The sequence below is a fragment of the Aquarana catesbeiana genome, linkage group LG01 (assembly GCF_042186555.1).
Source record: "Aquarana catesbeiana isolate 2022-GZ linkage group LG01, ASM4218655v1, whole genome shotgun sequence".
NCBI classification, from domain to species: Eukaryota; Metazoa; Chordata; class Amphibia; order Anura; family Ranidae; genus Aquarana; species Aquarana catesbeiana.
The window spans coordinates 478621634-478643331 of NC_133324.1; the positions used below are offsets into that span (position 1 = coordinate 478621634).

Sequence of the window (21698 nt, forward strand, 5' to 3'; positions counted from 1 at the left end):
GGGCAATCAAGGGGTTAAGTATGTTCCCTGGATGTGTTCTAACTACAGATCACTGCTCCTGATGACAGGGAGCAGTAGATCCCTGTCATGCTGCTAGGCAGAACAGGGAAATGCCTTGTTTGCATCTCCCTGTTCTGCCTCTCCTCGCCGCAATTGCGGGCCGCCGGCGAACATCAAGTTCACACAGGACCCGCGGGCACGCTCCCACGCCCGCTAGGCGGCAAATTCAAAAGAGACATACAGGTACACCCTTTTGCCTGCCCATGCCATTCTGTTGATGGAAATCGGCGTGAAGCGGCCAGCAAGTGGTTAAAGTGAATCTATCTTGGCCTCTGTGTGCACAGATGCACTCCTATGATGATGGTAGCAACCATGAAAGAAGGTTGAGATTACACTGGACAAGTAAAGGCAGCTGTAACGTGTTCCACCCATCTATTCAGACTTGCATTTACATTTGATATTTGATCCCAATAAAAATCACCAGTGCCAGAAACTGAGGGCCCAGTACACACACACACACACACACACACACACACACACACACACACACACACACACACACACACAATTAAGTGCTCAGTTGTCTTCTTAAACAATTTGGCATAGAACACAAACAAAATATATTTGTTTCTCTTAACCCCATTTTTTGCATATTTTTATGCATATTCATTTCAATAAAGGTGTGAATGGAAGCTTAAAACATAATTGCTATAGGCAACCTAAATTGCATGGGAGCTTCTGTCTCTGTGTTTTACAGTATGTGAAATTGTTTAATACAGAAAATAGTGAACATGTGATCATTCTTCAGTTTTGGATAATAAGCTGGTTGAGAAGGAGCTAGATTGGCATAAAGATTATGTCCTAAAGCTGTAGTGTCTCTTGCAGTACCAGTGACTTAATGAAAATGTCTCTCTTTACAAGATATGGTACTTGTAAGCCCAAAAAAAATAAAAACTACAACAGCAAAGCAGTGCAGCAGACCTCTACCATCAATATTATTAAAAATACATTTTTAATTTTCCGATACTCTCCTAGTATGTAGACTCAGAATGGTACAATAAGATTTTGAATTGTAATAAATGAAGCAGCAATTTTCTGAAAATAGTTTGTGGATATGATGGCAACTTCAATAAACATGTATTGCTGTAAAACAAGGGTAAAAGAAACGATGCAGTTTAAGATGACATATTGTTGCAGCGAGTACAAAAATCTCCTAATTTATTTTAAGAAAATAATCTGTCAAGGAACAAGCCTGTCAATCAATCATCTGCAAATGTCAGTCTTCCTGGTCCCTCGTTTTTCATCCACCTTCTGTATCTCTTCCACCGAGGGTCTGAAGCCATCTTCAGCTTCATTTTTTCTTCTTCCTGATTTTTGTATATCTGTAGAAAACACAAAACAGAATTGCTTGATTTTGCTTTCCCAGTTTTCCTTTGCCAAAACATACACAACTATCAAGCCCAAAGAGCATAATCTATGCTGGATCTACCATTGCCACAAACTAATTGCCACAGTCAAATTAAAGTCAAGATCCAACGTATGCAGGGAACAGATGGATCCCTAAGCGTTAATCTAACAGATGTGTCTTTCAGTTACTTTTTTTATTTTGATATACAGTCACACACATTAACATAATGGAGCTGATTCATTAAAACTAGTGGAATGAAAATGAGAACAAAAAGGTGTAGCCAACTGCATTCAAACCGGACTCACCTAAAAGTGTAACTAAAACTTAAAATTTTAGTTTAGGATAGAGTGGAGGTGAATTAGAACATTTGTCAGGCTGTTACTGCTGTCTGTGCCCCCTTAGACCCCTTTCACACTGGAGCGTTTTTCAGGAGCTTTTGGGCTAAAAATAGCACCTGAAAAACACCTTCCCTGCAGTCCCAGTGTGAGAGCCCGAGTGCTTTCACACAGGGGCAGTGTGCTGGCAGGATGTTAAAAAAATGTCCTGGGGGGTCGTGGCCAAGATGGCGCTGCAAGAGGATGTCTGAAATGAGAGCTCCGCTGAGATCCCAGGTTCTCGCTCCCTCACGGCAGCAAGACAAGACCCAGATTCCAGGCACAAAGCATCTACATGCACCGCCGCTCAGCCCGGGCTCCACAAGAAAGGGGTAAGAAGCTCAAATTTCCCCCTGTGGCTGTGGAACCGGAGCCGACCTGTGCAGACCACGTGGAGGCCGGGACGCGCTCCTATACCAATATGGCGTCTCAGACGGAGCAGGCAGGACAATCCTCTCCTTCCCAACCGGGTCTGGCTGATGTTCTGGCAGCTATTGCAAACTGCCAAGCCTCCATCACCCCCCTAACTACTAAGGTTGATGCTGTGCAATTAGATGTAGGGCTTATTAGGCAAGATATGGATAAAATGCGCTCCAGATTGACCTCCGCTGAGCAGCGCCTAGGACATGTAGAGGACACTGTGGAGAACCATGGAGCTGACCTCCGTGCCCTACACACTAAAATAAGGGCCCTTGAATACAAATCTGAGGATGTGGAAAATCGCAACAGAAGGAACAACCTCCGCATTGCTGGCATGGCGGAGCGGGCTGAGGATCAGCGTCCGACTGAGTTTGTGGAGGAATTTCTCCGTTCCCTCCTGCCAGAGGCCCAGTTTTCGCCCTTTTATGCTGTTGAGAGGGCCCACCGCATTCCACCCAAGCAGGGTCCCCCGGGTGCGCCTCCACGCACATTCATCCTCAAGTTCCTGAACTTTAGGGATAGAGATGAGGTGCTCAGAGCGACCAGAGTGAAGGGCGAATTGCTGTACCAAAACAACAAAATCCTCATATTTCCTGACTACTCAGTGGAAACTCAAAAATTGAGGCGATCCTTCGATCATGTAAAAGCAGCCATGTTGCTCAAGGGTATCCGTTACAGTATATGGTTTCCTGCACGACTAAAGGTTCAGGACGGGGAGACAACCAGATTTTTCACCTCCCCCTAGGATGCATCCGCATGGCTGGAGTCGCTCCCTCCATATCGCTGAAGAATGGTATAAAAATCCTGAGGATCACCTTCTCTACATGCTGCAGGATGGCTACATCTCACTTGCAAGTGAGCCCCTATTTGCACCTGTTGTGCCCCTTGTTTTTTTTTTCTTCTTTAGCTGACTGACATTTTGTAACGTTAAAGTTCTGTGCCCCTGGTAAGTCTGGTGATGTTTGACTGTAAGCCTGCCAATCCATACATTAGGATTAACTGTGCCTTAAACAAGGATACCAGCAATTGATGGATTCCCTGAGTAAAGCTACATAAGTGTGGCTGCACTTATACACAGCACTACAAGACCACAATTTCTATTCTATGCAGAATCCTATTCACTGTAGTTCCAAGTGCACTATTGTCTATCCAGCAGCGGACTCTAGTGGCAATTTCCTGTACTGCAAGAACACACCTCATTTTCAATAACTCACTTATAAACTGTGTTCATCTAGGAACAATACCCCTAGCCACTCCACAGACGTACGGGTGCCTCCTGCACCAGTAAACTCTCCTGTGTTGCTGGACTAAGTTTCTTTGCATTTAATTGCACCTGGGTTTGCTACGGAAGAAAACCTTTTTCTTTTTTTTTCTGGTAATGTTTAGAAAGAGCCTGTAAAACTCCTTTTGGTGTTCTCTCCTGTTTCCTTTTGGCAGCAGAGTCTCTCACCGCTATAAGTGGACAGACCAAATCCACTAAGTGACTACACCCACTGGTACAAGTCCCCTGACATTGGGTGTTTGATGTTTGGAAAAATATGCATTCCTTGGTTGGGGTGGGGGATGCGGGGTGGGGTTGTTGGTTTGTGTGTTAAATTTTTTTTTTTTTTTACAGGTGCTTTGCTTTGTCTATACTTAAAGTCCAGTGACATGGAGTTGTATGTTATGCTATATGTGTTGACTGGGACAGACGGCTGGCCCCGCGAGCAGATCATCCCTATACTTATCCCGCCCTTGACCCCCGATTGGCTGAGTTCACAATCATTTCATGGAATGTACGGGGCCTTAACTCAGCGGTGAAGCGATCCCTGGTATTCCATTTTTTACAAAAACATAACCCACAGATTTGCATCCTGCAGGAGACACATCTGCAGGGAAACAAAACTGTCTGCCTTACAAAGGCTTGGGCAGGCCAAAATTACCACTCCACTTACTCTATGTATGCTCGCAGGGTCAGCATCCTAGTTCGCAAGACTTTACCGTTTCGGCTCCTTGAAGTCAGAACTGACAGGGAGGGAAGATTTATTATAGTTCATACTAATATATACATAAAGATGTGGTGTTGGTGGGGATCTATATACCACCACCAACAGCCTCAGGCCAGATCCTTTACAAGATCATGCAAATTGTAGTACAGTTTGACACAGCCTTAGTCTTCCTCCTGGGTGACTTCAATATGGTCCCCTCGGTGGAACTAGACAGGCTACACTCTTCGGCTCGTGACACTCCAGACCTCAGACAACGGGTGGATACTTTCGTCCTCACTGACGTATGGAGACACATGCACCTGACGCAAAAGGAATACACTTGTCATTCCTCATCACACAAAACCCTCTAGAATTGACCTAGTATACGCCTCTAGCCCTGCTCTACAGTATGTCCAGGACTTGACTGTGCTTCCCAGAGTCATATGATGAGAGGCTGCAGGAACCTCTTACAGCCTCAATTTGTAACTTTTGGACAGACAACTCTGAATCTACCACCCCACCTATTCTTTGGGACTCCTTCAAGGCCTGGGTTAGGGGGGAATTCTTGACTAGTATCGCTCACCTTAAGCGAGAGTCCACTTGTGCCGTAGAGGAACTTGAAACAAGGGCTACTGCACTAGAGGCTGAGTTTGTCTCAGCCCCAGGGGATGAGAGGTACAGGGCATGGAAACAGGCATTGCAAAGTCTCTCCACTGCTAGGGTAGCTCAGACAGATAAGGCTCTCCTATATTCGGCCCAAAGTGTCTTTGAGCATGGTGGGAAGAATGGGAAACTTCTGGCATGTCTGGCTAAGGGTAGCATACCATCCACTCCCATAGGCTCCATCAGGGACAGCTCAGGCCTATTACTCACTGCGCCCAATAGTATCCACAACAGTTTTAGGGAATATTTCGAAGAAGTGTATTCTTCCCGGGCCGATATTACTGAATCTGCCCTCTCTCCCTTCCTTGAAACGCTATCTATCCCTGTACTGTCTGAGGAGGCTAGAGGGGGCCTTGAGGCAGATATTACACTTGAGGAGATAACAAGTAGCTATGGGACACCTCCGTGGGGGGAAGGCTCTTGGGGCGGACGGCCTACCATCCGAGTTTTACTCAAACTTTACTGAACTTCTGGCCTTAAGTTAACTTCACTCCTGACTAAGTTTTCAACACTGGAGGCTCTACCCGATTCAATGAATGAGGCAGTAATAATGTTGGTTCCCAAGCCTGGCAAGGATCCCCTGGATTGTGCATCATACAGGCCCATATCCTTACTTAATGTTGATGCCAAGATCTTTGCTAAGGTCTTGGCCATCCGCCTGTCCCATGTTATAGAAGACCTGATCGGAATAGATCAGACTGGGTTTATGCCAGGCAAAGGAACCGACATAAATATCCGGCACCTTTTCTTGAATCTTACTGTACCACATGACAACCCGGGTACCAGAGTCATTGCCTCCCTTGATGCAGAGAAGGCATTTGACTCGGTTGAATGGACCTACCTGTGGGAGGTATTACACAAATTTGGGTTTGGCCCCAAGTTCATCCACGGCATTCGGCTACTATACCATGCACCCAGAGCCCGAGTCCGTACAAATAATTGGATATCAGATCCATTTGATTTGTTTCGGGGCACGAGTCAGGGGTGCCCGCTCTCCCCCAGCCTGTTTGCCCTGGCATTGGAGCCCCTGGCAATTTCAATCAGGAGTGCTCCGGATGTCCTGGGCATGCGGGTGGGTATGTTGGAAGAGCGGCTGTCCCTGTACGCTGCCAACGCGCTCCTATATCTGAACAACGCTGGTCCCTCTCCACTAGCTGCTCTAAGACTCTTTGACGAATTTGGGGGACTCTCAGGTATTAAAATGAACTGGACTAAATCGGTACTGTTCGCCATTGATGATGGTGCTGCGTCGGGAGTCCCTTCCTCACCGTTACAGTGGGTGGAGGAATTCAGATACCTCGGGGTCTTGATCACAAAAAATCCCTCCGACTATATAGAAAAGAATTTAACGCCGTTCATGAATACCTTACGTACAAAATTCTCTGCATGGGCAAACCTTCCACTAAATCTTCTGGGACGTATCAACCACCTTAAGATGATGATACTGCCCAAAATTCAACTACCTATTTAGAAACTGCCCTGTATGGGTCCCAGTCTCATTCTTTGGGGAGATTGACCTCTGTGTGGGTTCCGTCATCTGGGGTGGCGGGACTCCTAGGTTGGCACACTCCACCCTTTGGCTGCCTGCCCATCTGGGGGGCCTGGCCTCCCAAATTTTCAACTTTACTTCTGGGCTGAGATGCACGTCTCGGCCCACTGGTGGTTTCAGAGCTCCAGGTCCAATGCTGCAGTCTGCCTTGAGGCTAACTGTTTGGGCTCGCTGGCTGACCTTCGCAACCTACCCTACAGAGGCCCAGGGGCGTACCAAGAGATCCCAGGACCTACACTGGCAACGTGGAGGGTCTGGGTGGCTGCCAGGCGATGCTACTTGAAACTGGGATAATGGTCCCCTGAACATCCACTTTGGGGAAACCCAGCGTTGACACATTTCCGCACCATCCCAGACCCGCAGGTTTGGCCCCGCTATGGTATCACAACTCTGAGGCACGTAATGCCCCGGGGCAAGTTGATGCCTCTCTCAGAGATAATAACTACTTACCAACTACCCCAATGGATGTGATTTAGATACTTACAACTCAGGCATACAGCTAGGGCCCAGTTCCCTCAAAAACCCCTCCTTCAAGCTGATCCCATCGAGGAACTACTGATTCCTGGAGACCTTACTAAACCCCTTTCTACCCTGTATAGTGCACTCCTAGGTAAGGACTCCCCCAAGATAGAGAAACTATGGGAAATGTGGCATGGAGATATACCATCATTAGATAAAGAAGGTTGGGAGAACGGTCTTGACTATGGTCCTAAACTAATCATAGCATCTAAAGATAAATTAATTCAGGTTAAATTCCTCCACAGGATCTTTTCTACTCCTCAGAGACTCCATCGTATCTTTACAGATAGGGACCCCATGTGCCCCAAATGCAAAACTCAAATTGATACTTTCTTTCACATGTTCTGGGACTGTCCCATCATATGGAACGCTCTACCTACTCACATTCGCATGGAAGAAAACCATCAGGCCTTCAGAAAGAAACTCAAGACCTACCTCTTCTAAGAAGCTTGACAACACAGGACGGAGCCAGCGCCTTGAGGCGATTCAGTTCGCAACTGCAGCGCTATACAAATCATTCATTCATAGCGACCTACTGGGTAGCAGTGTTTAGTGAAATCAATTCTAGGCTGCAGATGTCCATTCCAGCCTCTCCTAAACTTGCCCTATTGGGGGTTCATGATGATGAGCAACGATCTCACCATCTAAAGCTACTCATCTCCTATCTTCTCTTTTATGCCAAGGAAGTCCTCCTAAAATGGATTGACTCCTCTCCCCCATCACTCCCCACCTGGGAAGCACAGATTGAGGCTGCCATCCCCATGTATAAGATTATCTATGTGAACAGGGGCTGTCCATGGAAATTTGAGAAAGTTTGGGCTCCATGGATATCCTCCTAATACCCGCCAATAACGTAACTATAAGATTACTGGGGGGATGGAAGGGGAATACAGATGTGATGATTTATCCTCCTTACTATGCATTAGTACTCATTGCACTGTGATCTGTACCCTGCCTGCACCAGTCTGATTTCTGTAGGTGATAATGTCTACTTCATATGTAGTGTTATGTACTGTGTCTACTGGTATACTGTAAATTACCCTTTTATGACAATAAAGCACCTTTTTTTGTTAAAAAAAGAAAAAAAAATGTCCTGCAAGCAGCATCTTTGGGGCAGTGAACACCGCTCCTTCCCATTAAAATGAATGGGCACCGCTGCCGAAGCGCCTGCAAAGCGCCTTGGCAGTGGCGTTACACGGGCGCATTTAACCCTTTATTTGGCCACTAGCAGGGGTTAAAAGCGACCCGCTAGTGGACGAATAGCGGCGCTTTACCATCATTTTAGCGGCTCTATTCGGCCCTAAAACTAGCGGCGTTTTACTGTCAACGCCCGCCCGCCCTAGTGTGAGTGGGGTCTTATAGGGAGACTCACCATCCCTATTTGTCCATTTTACTGTTATTAAAAATGAAAGTAAAAGAAAATCTCAAATTTTGGGTTGACACTGGAACAGTAAGAGAGGAAATCTTCTGATCGCTTTCAGAAAAGGTATGTATGTATAGCGATTTCTTCTTTACAGAGTTAGATAGATTAGTATTAAAGTGTGGCTGTGAGTAGGTTTAGAGTTAGAGTTAGTTAGCTTTTGAGTGAACATCTACTTTAAGTACATTTCAATGATTTTGAATATTAAAATTATTTACCTCGTTATGTTCATATACAGTATAGATCTCTATTGCATACAAAAATGACAGCGAGTGTGGGTTGCTAATAGCAGTAGCACACATTCCAAAAATGACAATTTTAGCTCATACAAACGTCCATTCCTTCAATGTTAATACGTGCAAACAACTGGTTTTACCCTCTACTTACTTCATAATTTTCTCGTTTCCACAACTCCTCCTCAAGAAACAATTTTTTCCGATCATCTTCTAAACTATCAAACTGGGTCTGTGACATTTTCATGTTTCTCCGGATGAGGTAGAGTTTTTCCTCTTCACCATACTCCTCCCGTTTAATGTTGAATCTATACACCCAGTGAATGTACCAGGTGATGTACTTGAACAAATAATAGGGGAACAAGACTATCTGGAATAGTAGGATGTCATATATTTGTGGTTTTTGATATCCTCCTTTGATGTCTATTTTGTTCTTTATAATGTCCCTTATTCTCTCCTCATCTTCCTCCTTGATTTCTTCTTTAGACCTCCTGTTTTTCCCCTTCTCTTTTGCACGGTTCAATAAACCTTGCTGTTTTGCTATTTCAGTGGCCTGGATTCTGTATTTTGGCACTGTTGATAAGTATTTAATGGCTTCATTGTAGCTACTTCTCCAACTGTAAAACTGGGAAAGAAATACAAGAAAAAAAAATTAAGATAATGCCAAAATGAAAGCATGCATGCTGCGTTAGTAACATGAGAGCCATCAAGCTTTGGACAAGTTCTTACCTCAGCTAAAAAAAAAAAAAAAAAAAAAAAAAAAAAAGCAGCTTTTTTAGGTTAACAAAGTACATCAAATATTTCGGTTTGAATAGCCATGCATCCCATTCTTCCTAAAATCCAGCTGTTGTGATTAGCCAGGGAGACACTCTGCTACTGCACCTAAGCAAGACACAAAAGATCAAATGATCTTGGGTCTCTGTGTATATTGAGAAAGATGGCCAGGGTTAGAGTTCACGTATGTCCAGTTGGGATTGGATTGTGGAATACACCACATATCTGACAGACAATTCCTGTCTAGATATACTGAATCAATTTAAAAAAAATGTGCATTAATGGTTAATAAAATGGTCAAACCAAAAAAACATAAAAAAAACCCCCAAAAAAACTATTTTTACTTGTCAGGTTAGAATAACGGACATCATATGCAGATCAAACCTCACCTCACTGCAGATGAATGAAACAAAGGTAATTTTGATACCACCTGAACAGGGTTGATAAACATTGAGGTTGATTTACTAAAACATGAGAGTGCAAAATCTGGTGCAGCTCTGCACAGAAACCAATCAGCTTCCAGGTTTTCTTGTCAAAGCTGAATCAAACAAGCTGAAGTTAGAAGTTGAATGGCTACCATGCAGAGCTGCACCACATTTTGCACTCTCCAGTTTTAGTAAATCAACCCCATTGTGTCAGGTGGTACCTTGCTTCTTCTACAGCCGCTGTATTTACACAGCATCAACCGACTCTTTGAGAGCCAGGAATTGCTTGCAAGTGCTAGGGGAGATTGGTAGTAGGGCAGAAGGACTGGGCATACTACATGTCATATGTACTCCAAGGAAGTACTTTGGGGCATTCTTAGCATGCCCAGTGTTCTCATCTGGAAAAAATGAAGTGGCCCTTGGCATAAATTAGTTTCCTGAAAACACCAACCCAGTGCTGGCAAACACCAAGTTTGTTTGCACCACTAGTTTCCTGAAAAGGAGGGAGAACATTAACCAAACCCCTGCCCATGCCAACACCTACACTTACATAATAAAAAAACACCACCCAATTTTTTTTTTCACCAAAATATAAGGGGCAGTTCACATGCAGTTCTGTGTTCATTCTGAATGGGCTGAAATCACACCGCACCAGTGGCGGCTGCTCATACAGGGCACAGAATGCAATGATTACTATGGGTTTTTTTTTTTTTTTTTTTAAAGCGTGTGATTAGAGCCTGAGGCGCCAATTGGCTTCAAAATGGGTGGGCTTTGGGTGCAGAGCACTGCATCCTGAGCCCAACCACTTGTGTGACTAATTATTAGAAAATTAATATTCGCTATTGTCTTCCTGCCTCTCCTCCCAGCCAACCAGGAAGCGGGTCTTAAGACCCGATTTCCCTGGAAGAAGCGACCGGATTGGCCGATAGGAGAAGCAGTGGGGAAGCCGACCGGGAAGCAGCTGGGAAGAAGCCGAAGCCACCAAGGAGAAGCCGCCCGTGACCTGGATGGGGTAAGTATTGCGGGACGATCGACTGATCATAGGGGTGTAAGGGGCTGTGCGGGGGGGCTGGGAGGTTTGTTTGCCGTCCCCCGAAACAATTGAGCATCAGCCGCCACAGCACCAAAAGTAGTGCACTACTTTAGGAAACTCACTGCAACTGCATCATATGGTACTTTTCCAATTTTATTTTATTTTCACTTTATGCACCCCGCCACCATTGTCGCCTAGACGAGAATGAAGTGTCCAGCTCAATCCCTCCCTGGCTTTTTTTTTTTTTTTAATAAAAGAAATCCAAAGCTATAGTCGAGAGGTTAAAAGGAGAGACAAGGTTAAAGTTTAACCACTTCCCTACCCGTTCATAGACATATGATGGGATCTTCCATCCTGTGCGGGTGTCATATGACGTCCTCGGCTTCCTGGCAGCATTGGGGGCGCGCTGCCGCGTCACCTAGGAGCTGTTGCGCATGCCCGACGTCCGTGATGACCGCCGGACACTCGCGATCGCTCATTACAGAACAGGACTGTGGATGTGTGCGTGTGTAGACACACAGATCCACGTCCTGTCAGGGGAGAGGAGACTGATCGTGTGTTCCTTGTATAAAGGGACATCGATCGGTCTCCTCCCCAACTCAGTCCCCCCCCCCCCCCAGTTATAAGCACTCCCTAGGTAACACATTTAACCCCTTGATCGCCCCCCATTTTTATAGCACTGATTGCTGTGTAAAAGTGAATGGTTCCAAAATAGTGTCAAAAGTGTCCGATGTGTCCACCACAATGTCAAAGTCACAATAAAGAAAAAAAATAAAAAATAAAAACGCAAATAATCGCCACCATTACTAGTAAAAATAAATATATATATATATATATATATATATATATATATATATATATATATATATAATAAAAGTGCCATAAATCTATCCCCTATTTTGTAGGCACTATAACTTTTGCGCAAACCAGTCAATATATGCTTATTGCAATTTTTTTTTACCAAAAATATGTAGAATACATATCGGCCTAAACTGAGAAAAAAAAATTGTTTTTAAAAAATAAATAAATGGGAAATTATCGCAAAAAATTTAAAAAATTGTTTGTTTTTTTTCCAAACTTGTCGCTCTTCTTTTGTTTATGGGGCAAAAAATAAAAACCACAGAGGTGATCAAATACCACCAAAAGAAAGCTCTATTTGTGGGGAAAAAAAATGATAAAAATGTTATATGGGTACAGTGTTGCATGACCGAAAATGTTACAGCGCTGAAAACTGAAAATTGGCATGGACAGGAAGGGGGTGAAAATGCCCTGTATTGAAGTGGTTAAAAGGAATAGTTTCTTTATTCAGACTACTGCCTTTGAAGAATAGTTTTGTTTTGTTTTTTTGTGGCTGCAGTTCTACTTTAAGCATGTAGTTATTAAAAGGCTACAAGTTACCTGAAAAATTGAGATGACACACACTGTAACCAAGATGACAATTCTCACATCCACCTTCGGCGCCAACCTCCTACTATAGTAATGATAGTAGTGTCTGTAGTATTCCTCAGGGTGATCCAACATGTAATCATAATCCTTCCGCGTTTCCTCATCCTAACAGACAAAATGTACAATATAAAACGATTAAAAATGCATTTTAAAAGCATAACAATTAAAACACAGAGACTGAACCAAGGTAATATGTTTTGGGCACCGTTTGTGCCATGCTGTGAATCCCAGCAGCAGGATCCTACTGATTCCAGATGCTGGGAACAGTAGCCACCAAGCCTGTACACTGCATTGACTAGTTGCCTGTGTCTGCAGCTATTGCAAAACCAGGAGGAGATAGAATTATTATACAGGATTTATATAGAGCCAACAGTTTGCGCAGCGCTTTACAACATGAGGGCAGACAGTACAGTTACAATACAGGAGGAATCAGAGGGCCCTGCTCAATATGTATATATCTCTCTCTATAATCCTAGACCTGTTTCTATATATTTTTTTACATCTGTTTAAAACTCACATTTTTTAGGTTGTTTAAATATATTTCAAATCAACTTGGGACTGACACCTGAGATTCACACACGTGGGCCAATAAAAATCTTACAGCACTCAAGTAAAAAAAAAAAACACTGCCAAACGGGAATCAAAGAATGAGTCATTCCTACAAAAGATCAGAGTTCTCACTGCAATATAAACAAACACACGCCATACTCACAGTTTACTAGTGAGTACAGAACGTCAAATGAGAATAAAGCTACCAGATTTTTTTCTATAATGAACATGCCGTTGTTAAAAAGTCAGCTGTGTAAGCTTGACAAAGTGGAAAATCTGTCTGCATGCCCAATTGCCTCTGGCAGGGGTTCCAATTGGGATGGCCGCTGCCAATCAGCCATTTTATCATCATATGTTTCAATACACATAGGCACTTAACAGATGAAGGAGTTTTACCTGCACTAAGCTAGGCCTGATACTTAAAGGAGTTGTAAAAGACAAAAGGTTTTAGATCTTAATGCATTCTATGCATTAAGATAAAAAAACTTCTGTGTGCAATAGCCACCCCAGCACCCCCTAATATTTACCCGAGCCCCCTTTCTGTCCACGATTCCCTGGGCCCTCTGGGACTCTCCTCCTGATTGGCTGAGACACAGCAGCGGTGCCATTGGCTGCCGCGGCTGTCAAAGTCAGTTAGCCAATCAGGAGAGAAAGGGGGCGGGCACACGGAGCTGCAGCTCGGCTCGGCTCAGGTGCCCCTATAGCATAGCTAATCCACTGCAACAGAGCAGGTAAGTATAACTTTTTTTTTTTTTTTGAAATAACAAACATGACTTTATAATTATTATTATACAGGATTTATATGGCGCCACCAGTTTGTGCAGCACTTTACAACATCGGGGAAGACAGGACAATTACAAAACAATTCAATACAGGAGGGATCAGAGGGCCGCCTGCAATCACTTTAAGTGGCCATTATTTACCCACTGGGAAGTGTTTCAAAGCCAGGTAGACATCGGCCCAGAATGCATGTTCTGCACGTTTCTGTGTTTAATTAGTTCAGAGTTTGGCTAATTAGCAGCCTTCCCAGCTCCAGGAATTTAGACAAAATGAATAGGCCATATTAAACCATAGTTCTGGGCAAAATATGAACCTCCTTTCGACACCTGCAAAATGTTTTGCTGTTCTCATCTGCTGAAGCAAGTTATACTCACCTAAGTCAAGGTCCCTCATCTAGGCAGTTTCTTGGTTACTGGTAACCCAGTGTTGCAGATGGTCCCTCGTCAGCCAGTCCCCTACAATCCCTCATGGCTGACATCATTCCTCTTCGTGATCCTAAAAGGACCCAGTTGCTAAACAGCCAATAGGAAGTATCCATATCACAAAAGCAGTGACATACACCCAAAGAAGGACCCTGCCAGATGTAAACAAAAGAGACGGCTTGGGATTGCAGCGTCATATAACTGTGCTTTTAGTAAAACAAGCATTTCGATTATTTTTTTTGTCCAGCCATCAGTTAGAGGGGGTTTAACATTATCCCCAATATAGGATTCATAGAGTACGTAAACCCAACATTTCATATTGCTGATGTGTGCCTACTGTGCCATATACTTGTATGAAAACATATCCTGTTCTCTTTTCTTTTGCTTCCTTTGTGTAAAATCTCTGGTATTCTTGCCAGTCCCTCTGCATTTCTATTATAAGCTGACCACACTACCCATGAGAGCACAGCGTAGTCAATTCTCTAACTGTGCTGGGAACTTAGCCTGCTCAACTTAGCCTGCTCTCCTCCAATGATCAGACTTGTCCTGACAAACCAACCCCCCCCCCCCCCCCAGCATTTCACTAGGAAGTTCAGTGTGCTGCTGCTTTTCCTCCCCAGCTCTTATGCAGCTGAGAACAGAGGAAATAGAAGGAATTTGATCACTTATAAAAAAGTAAGATCTAGCCCTATTGTCAAAACGCCCATAAATACTAGTCAAAAACACGACTAACACAGGGGTGGATCCAGGAGGGGGGGGGGGGGGAGTCAACGGGGCAAATGCCAACCCCCGCCCCCCCCCCCCCCCCCCCAAAAAATAATACTGACTCCAAGGCTTTCTCCCTCGGCCACTGCGCCAGATTTGAGATACGAGGCATCATCTAAATGCAGCTGCAGGGACTTCATTTCTGCTTCCCCCGGCTCCCAGGTGGCCTAAAATATATTCCCTGAGCCCCATCAGTTCATTTAGAGGGGCCCAGTGGTGTCACTATGGGGGGTGTGGATTGTGGCGACACTGGGGCCGCCACTACACACTGTAACATTACTGGAGTTGCAGCAGAGCGGTGCATGTCACTCCACTTCCCTGTCAGGAGGAGTGATCTGTACCAAACAAGAGCTTCCTAGTCCCGGCTGGTGTGACGTCACGATTCAGAGGCCAGGAGCGTGGGATTGAAGACAAGATGCTGCCGATAGGACGTGTAGCCAGAGCTCACGTGCACTGCAAATGAGTGATCACCTAACTCTTTAACACAACAATGCCTTAACTAACACCTTGTCTTAGCTGTGTGAAGTGGTTAGCGCTTTGGGGGGGGTTAAACAATTTACAATGGTAATTGTATTATGGCACATGGAGGGGGTTAATGTACTCATTGACATATTAGTGACCAGTAGCAATTAATTCCTTTGTGCTGCATTAACCGTGTGCGCGCCTGCTGCACTGCAGGGATGCTGATGCGTGTGACTGGCAGTCATGATGACCACCGGCCACGAGAGCCAGAACAGGGACGTGTATGTGTAAACACACAAATCACCTGTTCTGTGAGGAGAGGACAGACAAACCGCGTGTTCCTACTAGCTAGGAACAACGATCTGTCATTTCCTCCAGTCACTCCCATCCCCCTACAGTTAGAACACACACTAGGGAAGACAGTTAACCCCTAGTAATAACCTCTTCCCTGCCAGCGACATTTACAAAGTAATCAGTGCATTTTTATAGCACTGATCGCTGTATAATTGTCAATGGTCCCAAAAACGTGTGAAAAGTGTCCAATCTGTCTGCCATAATGTCGCAAAAAAAAAAAAAAAAAAAAAAAAAAATCGCAGATCGCCGCCATTACTAGTAAAAAAAAAAAATAATCATAAAAGTGCCATAAATCTTTCCCCTATTTTGTAGATGCTATAACTTTTGCGCAAACCAATCAATATACGCTTATTGCTATTTTTCTTACCAAAAATATGTAGAAGAATATATATCGGCCTAAACTGAGGAAAAAATTTGCTTTTTTAAAAACAATTGGGGATATTTATTATAGCAAAAAGTAAAAAATAGTGTTTCTTTCAAAATTGTCACTTTTTTTTGTTTATAGCGCAAAAAATAAAAACAGCAGAGGTGATCAAATACCAGAAAGCTCTATTTGTGGGGAAAAAAGGACGTCAACTTTGTTTGGGTACAGCGTCGCACGACTGCACAATTGTCAGTTAAAACGACGCAGTGCCAAATCGCAAAAAACGCTCTGGTCAGGAAGGGGGTAAATTCTTCCTGGGCTGAATAGATTAAAGAAGCCGATCCTACTTCTAACTAATACACTGTGTTTTTACTTTCTCCATCAGCTCATCGCCATAGTTATTACCTTCTGTAACAATTGACCCTCCCTCTTAGATTTCAATTATTGCAGTGCCGTATCGCAAAAAATGGCCTGGTCATTAAGCAGCCAAATCTTCTGGGGCTGAAGTGGTTAATGACAGTGGCACCAGTGTTAATTAACCCCTTTTATGCTACAGCATGAAGGGGTTTATAAACACTGCCACTAATGCAGCACAAAGGGGTTCATTAATTAACACTGTTCACTAATACATCAGTGAGTACCCCCTCCCTTGTGCCATATTACAATTACCAATCATCATGATAATCACACAGTACAGATGCATTGAGCCACAGCACCTGTATTGTGTGATTATCATAATAATAATGACGATATAGAATGACGGAAAAATTCATCTTTAGGCTTCATTCACACAGGGCGTGCTTCAGACATGCGTCTAATGTTCAGGGCTGTCTTTTACTGGCTTGGGGATGCATAAAGTGTTACATGCATCCCAATGCCGGCATCCCATTTATTTCTACTGAGACACACAGCCACTCTGTCCCAATATGTCATGCGTGTGGGTTCCAGAATGCATGCAGGGTGCGTTCAGGGACCCGCACCAGCATGTCATATTGGGATATAGCAGCTGTGTGTCTCAGTAGAAATAAATGGGATGCATGTAACACTTAGGACTGTATGATACGGTAAATACCATTCTGTAAGCAACACCTTATTTTCTGGCAGTGTTCCTCCCGAGACTAGACTCTGGATCCGCCCCTGGGCAAGCAGCACATTTTTACAGCTGCTTTTTCTTGGCAGCAGCGCTGGCGTTTTTTTAAACGTTCTGTGTGCATGAGCCCTAACTCTGCACGTACGCTAGGGCAGCCGCTGCTAAAGTTAGTTAGGGAAAGGACATTCTGCCTTGTTATGCATGCCATGCTGGACTTTGAGTAAAAGTTGTTTAACCGCACAACGCCTGGTTTGAAGAAGTTACTAAAGGGGTGCATGTGGGGCCTGGCACTTCTTAAGAGGTCTGAGTCTACAATAGCACAGTAGGGGTCTTGCAACACTACAACAAAAGGTTCACCTGCAAACACTAAAGCCCCTTTCACGCAGGCAGACCGATTGGGTCTGCCTGTCAGTTTTTTAGGCAGGCCAGATCAGACCACCCACTGCCCATCTGTCAGTTGACACCCACCTACATCCCATAAAATACATCCGCATCTGATGACAGTCAGATGGAAACGGACAGGCAGTCTGTTTCCATCTGACCCTCCATACAGGAAAGCAGACTGTCTCTGTGTCCTCTAAGCGGAATGGACACAGACCTGTCATATGCCTGGTCAGAGTAGGCGGATCTGCTGCTGTAGTCCGCCTATCTGAAAGGTGCCTGAGAAGGGAGTTCTCAAGAGTAAACAGCAAAAAGAACTGCAACCAGTCCTTGGTGCGTTACCTAGTTAGGTGACAGGTCCTCTGGTAACGAGGGGCTCTGGTGTTCTGGCTCCCACCCTATCAGTCCATCTCCATCGATCACTGGGAGAGGATGGGCGTTACAGAGACCTATGGCCTGATCACTAGGTACGGAGTAAAGATACATTTGCGCGAGTATCGGTACTCACCCAAATGCTCTCGATACCGATACTTTGTGGTGCGATTTGCATCAATACAAAATTAATGGCCACAAATCGCACTGCAAAGTATAGCAGCAGACAGATTGGACACTTTTTTTGGGACCATTGATATTTATACAGTGATCGGAGCTAAAAATAGCCAATGATTACTGTATAAATGTCACCTGAAGGGAAGGGGTTAACACTAGGGGGCAATCAAGGGGTTAAAGGGGTTGTAAAGGTATACATTTTTTCACCTTAATGCATTCTATGCATTAAGGTGAAAAAACTTTTGATAATACCGCCGCCCCCAGCCCCCCCGTTTTACTTACCTGACACCTCAAAAACTCGCCTGCTCGTTCCCGACCTCCATTCAGCCGATCAGCCTGGGCGCTGATTGGCTATAGTGGATGGATTGAAAGCAGCGCAGCCATTGGCTCGCGCTGCTGTCAATCATATGCAATGACACGGCGCGCCGGGGGGCGGGGCCGAGTGATACAGCGAGCGGCTATAACCGCCGGCTGTATCACGGGAGCGCGCCCGCAATAACGAACCACCATGCGAGGGAGCTTGCATTAAGGTGGTTAGTTATTGCGGGGAGGAGCTGAGACAGCCGCCGAGGGACCCCAGAAGAGCAGGTTCAGGGCCACTCTGTGCAGAACGAGCTGCACAGTGAAGGTAAGTATAACATGTTTGTTATTTTTAAAGTAAAAAAAAAAAAATTACCTTTACAACCCCTTTAAGTGTTCCCTGGGGGGAGAGTAGAGAGAGATCGCTGTTCATGATCACTAGGAACAGACGATCTCTCCCTCTACTCCCCTGACAGAATGGGGATCTGTTTGTTTACATTGACAGATCGCCGTTCTGCTACTCTGAGGTGCGATCGTAGGTCGCTGGCGTCGCGTGCCCTCTAGAGCTCTTAAAGCGGCCGACGTACATCTACGGTGATTTGCCCAGGAGATCCAACCTGTCGCCATATAACAACGGCGACTGGTCGGCAAGCAGTTGACCTTTGACTTTTCACATGACAGTGGCGCGCCCGCCCCCACCTTGTATTGGTTGAACACGCCTTGGGCTACACAGATCGGGAAATGTCTCTCTGCCTGTGATTAGCGCCGCGGAGTGTCAGCTTCCTGGCGGACTCGGGCATGTGGAACTGTGAACACTCCTGAGCCCATCATTAGTAAGGTGTAACTCATGTATAGGACAAGTGACCCCGGTCATTGCCTGGCGTAGCCCAAAGAACCCACCTGAGGGTAAGCCTCCTATGTGACCCACACTTGGCACCCAATGAGTTATTGTGTAGCATGGAGTGTCCTCACCTTCAGAGTCTCGTAGGCTGTGGCCACCAGCAGGAAGTTGTTGTGTGCGTTCTCCTTCTCCTCATTAGACCGGTACCGGTCCGGGTGGTACTTTCTGGCCAGCTGCCGGTATGCCCGGCCAATGTCCGCCTTGCTGGACTCTCTGCCCACCCCCAGTACATCATAGCACACTTCTTGTCCGCAGTACAGCCCTTCTATGAGGGCGCCCACCCGGCCGGCCAGGCACGCCAGGCTCAGAAGCAGAAGGAACAGTCTCGGGGACATGGAGGGCCCGGGAAAGAGGAGAGGGCTGCCGCATCCAGCCGCTTCCCCCTCCGCCTTCCCCGGGACCGCCATGTCAGCAGCCATCAAACTGCAACGTGACACCGGGGAGGAGCCTCGGCAGCATCTGTACATCGCAATAACTTTATTAGTATGCGCACAACGAGCAACGCTGAATGCCACACTGGGCCACAAAGCTTCTCTACTGCTGGGAAATGGACAACTGTACAATGCAAGATTCACAGATTGGGCAGATTGCTGATTAATAAGCATAAGGACCCTTGACTACCCAAAAGAAAAAGCAGGCACGGGGGAATGATTGGGACTTTTGACTGAGGCCACCCAGAAATCACACATAAGGAATAAAATATCAATCTTTTTATTATCACCATATAACAAAAAATATACTTAAGGACCGAGCCTCTTTCTGAGATTTGTTGTTTACAAGTTAAAAACAGGGGGTTTTTTTTGTTTTTTTTGCTAGAAAATTACTTAGAACCCTCAAACATTATACATTTTTTTCTAACACCCTAGAGAATAAAATGGCGGTTGTTGCAATACTTTCTGTCACATCGTATTTGCGCAGCGGTCTTACAAGAGCACTTTTTTTGGAAAAAATACACTTTTTTGAATTAAAAAATAAGACAACAGTAAAGTTAGCCCAATTTTTTTGTTACGCCGAGTAGTTTGATACCCAACATGTCACGCTTCACCTACTCTACAGGTTGTGTGTTTTGAGTTACAGAGGAGGTCTAGGGCTAGAATTATTGCTCTGGCTCTACCGATCATGGTGATACCTCACATGTGTGGTTTGAACATCGGTTTCATAAGCAGGCGCTACTCACGTATGCGTTCACTTCTGCACGCGAGCTCGTCGGGACAGGTCACATTTAACTTTTTTTTTTTTTCTTATTTATTTTACCTTTTTTTTTTTTTTTACATTTTTTTTTTTTTTAAATGCGTCACTTTTATTCCTATTACAAGGAATGTAAACATCCCTTGTAATATTAAAAGCATGACAGGACCTCTTAAATATGAGTTCTGGGGTCAAAAAGACCTCAGATCTCATATTTACACTAAAATGCAATAGAAAAAAAAAACATTTTGTCATTTAAAAAAAAATGTTAAAAAATGGCCCCTTAAGAGCTATGGGCGGAAGTAACGTTTTGACGTTGCTTCCGCCCTGCAGTGATATGGAGACGTGTGGGCGCCATCTTCCCCTCACTCGTCTCCATACCCAGGCAGGGGACAGACGCGATCGCCTCCACTGCTGCCGACGGCTCCGGTAAGCAGCGGAGCACGGCCGGGGTGGGGCTCCTCTCCCGGGCCAATAAAAGTGATCTTGCGACGAATCCGCCGCAGAGACCACTTTTATCTTAAAGTGGTTGTATAGTCAGTTTTTTTACTTTTACCTACAGGTAAGCCTATAATAAGGCTTACCTGTAGGTAAAAAAAATATCTCCTAAACCTGTACGGTTTAGGAGATATTCCCCTTGCAAAGTGCCCCTGACTGCAGCGGCGCATGCGCACAGGGGATTCTCGGCTGAAGGCCCGGCAGATGCCAGACCTTGCCGGAAAGAAATCTCACAGTCACGCCCAGTCCCTGTGTTATGTCCATCATAGGGCGGGACTAGGCGTGACTGTGAGCGGAACTAGCTGAGTATAGCCGAAGTACACTCGGCTAGGGCCCGTGGGGCCCCCTATTGGGCGGGGCCCATGGGCTTGAGCCCACTCAAGCCCTATGGTAAGTCCGGCCCTGCACGTGACCACTGTGCTGTCTGCTCAGCCCCTCCTGCTGTAGTCCTTAGATCCAGGAAAAAGAGTGGCGGGAGGTCATGTGACCACACAGCAGCGCTCCAAAAAAAGGTATTTAGTGGCACCATTTTCTAAAAAACCTGATTTGAGTATTGGAGGAATTTCTAATATATGGACACAAGTTACCTATAGAGAGTTACTGAGTAAGGCCGGCCACAGATGATTTGAATCTTGGCTGTTTCAGCAGGATCAGTTGATCAACTTGGGTACAACCAGCCTGCCGAATCTTAAATGCGATTATCGCTAGTGGCTGATATAGTCGCTAGCAATAATCACTGCCTTCTCCTGATGGGGATGGCTTCCCCCCGCCGGGAGAATACAATGACTCGGCATGAAGGGTTCCTCTGTCAGCACTGTCTGTGTTGATAGGGGAATCAAGCACATTTCTTTCCTCCAACCCGTG

The 21698-nt window shown here is 45.1% G+C and overlaps 2 protein-coding genes across 2 annotated transcripts in view; one reads left to right on the top strand and one right to left on the bottom strand.

The window, feature by feature from the left end:
- Positions 1–995: 995 nt before the first annotated feature.
- DNAJC25 (DnaJ heat shock protein family (Hsp40) member C25) lies at positions 996–19646 on the bottom strand. The gene is made up of 4 exons (XM_073591505.1): positions 19220–19646; positions 12184–12336; positions 8708–9178; positions 996–1382 (listed from the first exon to the last, which is right to left on the bottom strand). The coding sequence occupies exons 1-4, from the start codon at positions 19613–19615 to the stop codon at positions 1260–1262; spliced, it is 1143 nt and encodes a 380-aa protein (XP_073447606.1). The 5' UTR covers positions 19616–19646; the 3' UTR covers positions 996–1259.
- The window catches only part of ECPAS (Ecm29 proteasome adaptor and scaffold), a 185067-nt gene continuing 183001 nt past the window's right edge, over positions 19633–21698 (top strand). The window contains exon 1 of the mRNA XM_073591496.1: positions 19633–19785. The gene's annotated coding sequence lies outside the window, so the exon portion shown is untranslated. The remainder of the gene's footprint in view (positions 19786–21698) is intronic.

Coding starts and splice junctions, on each gene's coding strand:
- DNAJC25 (XM_073591505.1), bottom strand. CDS start 19,615: ATGTACAGATGCTGCCGAGGCTCCTCCCCGGTGTCACGTTGCAGTTTG. Junction 12,337..19,219: donor CAGCCTACGAGACTCTGAAG/GTGAGGACACTC, acceptor TTTGTCTGTTAG/GATGAGGAAACGCGGAAGGA. Junction 9,179..12,183: donor GTGTCATCTCAATTTTTCAG/GTAACTTGTAGC, acceptor TTTCTTTCCCAG/TTTTACAGTTGGAGAAGTAG.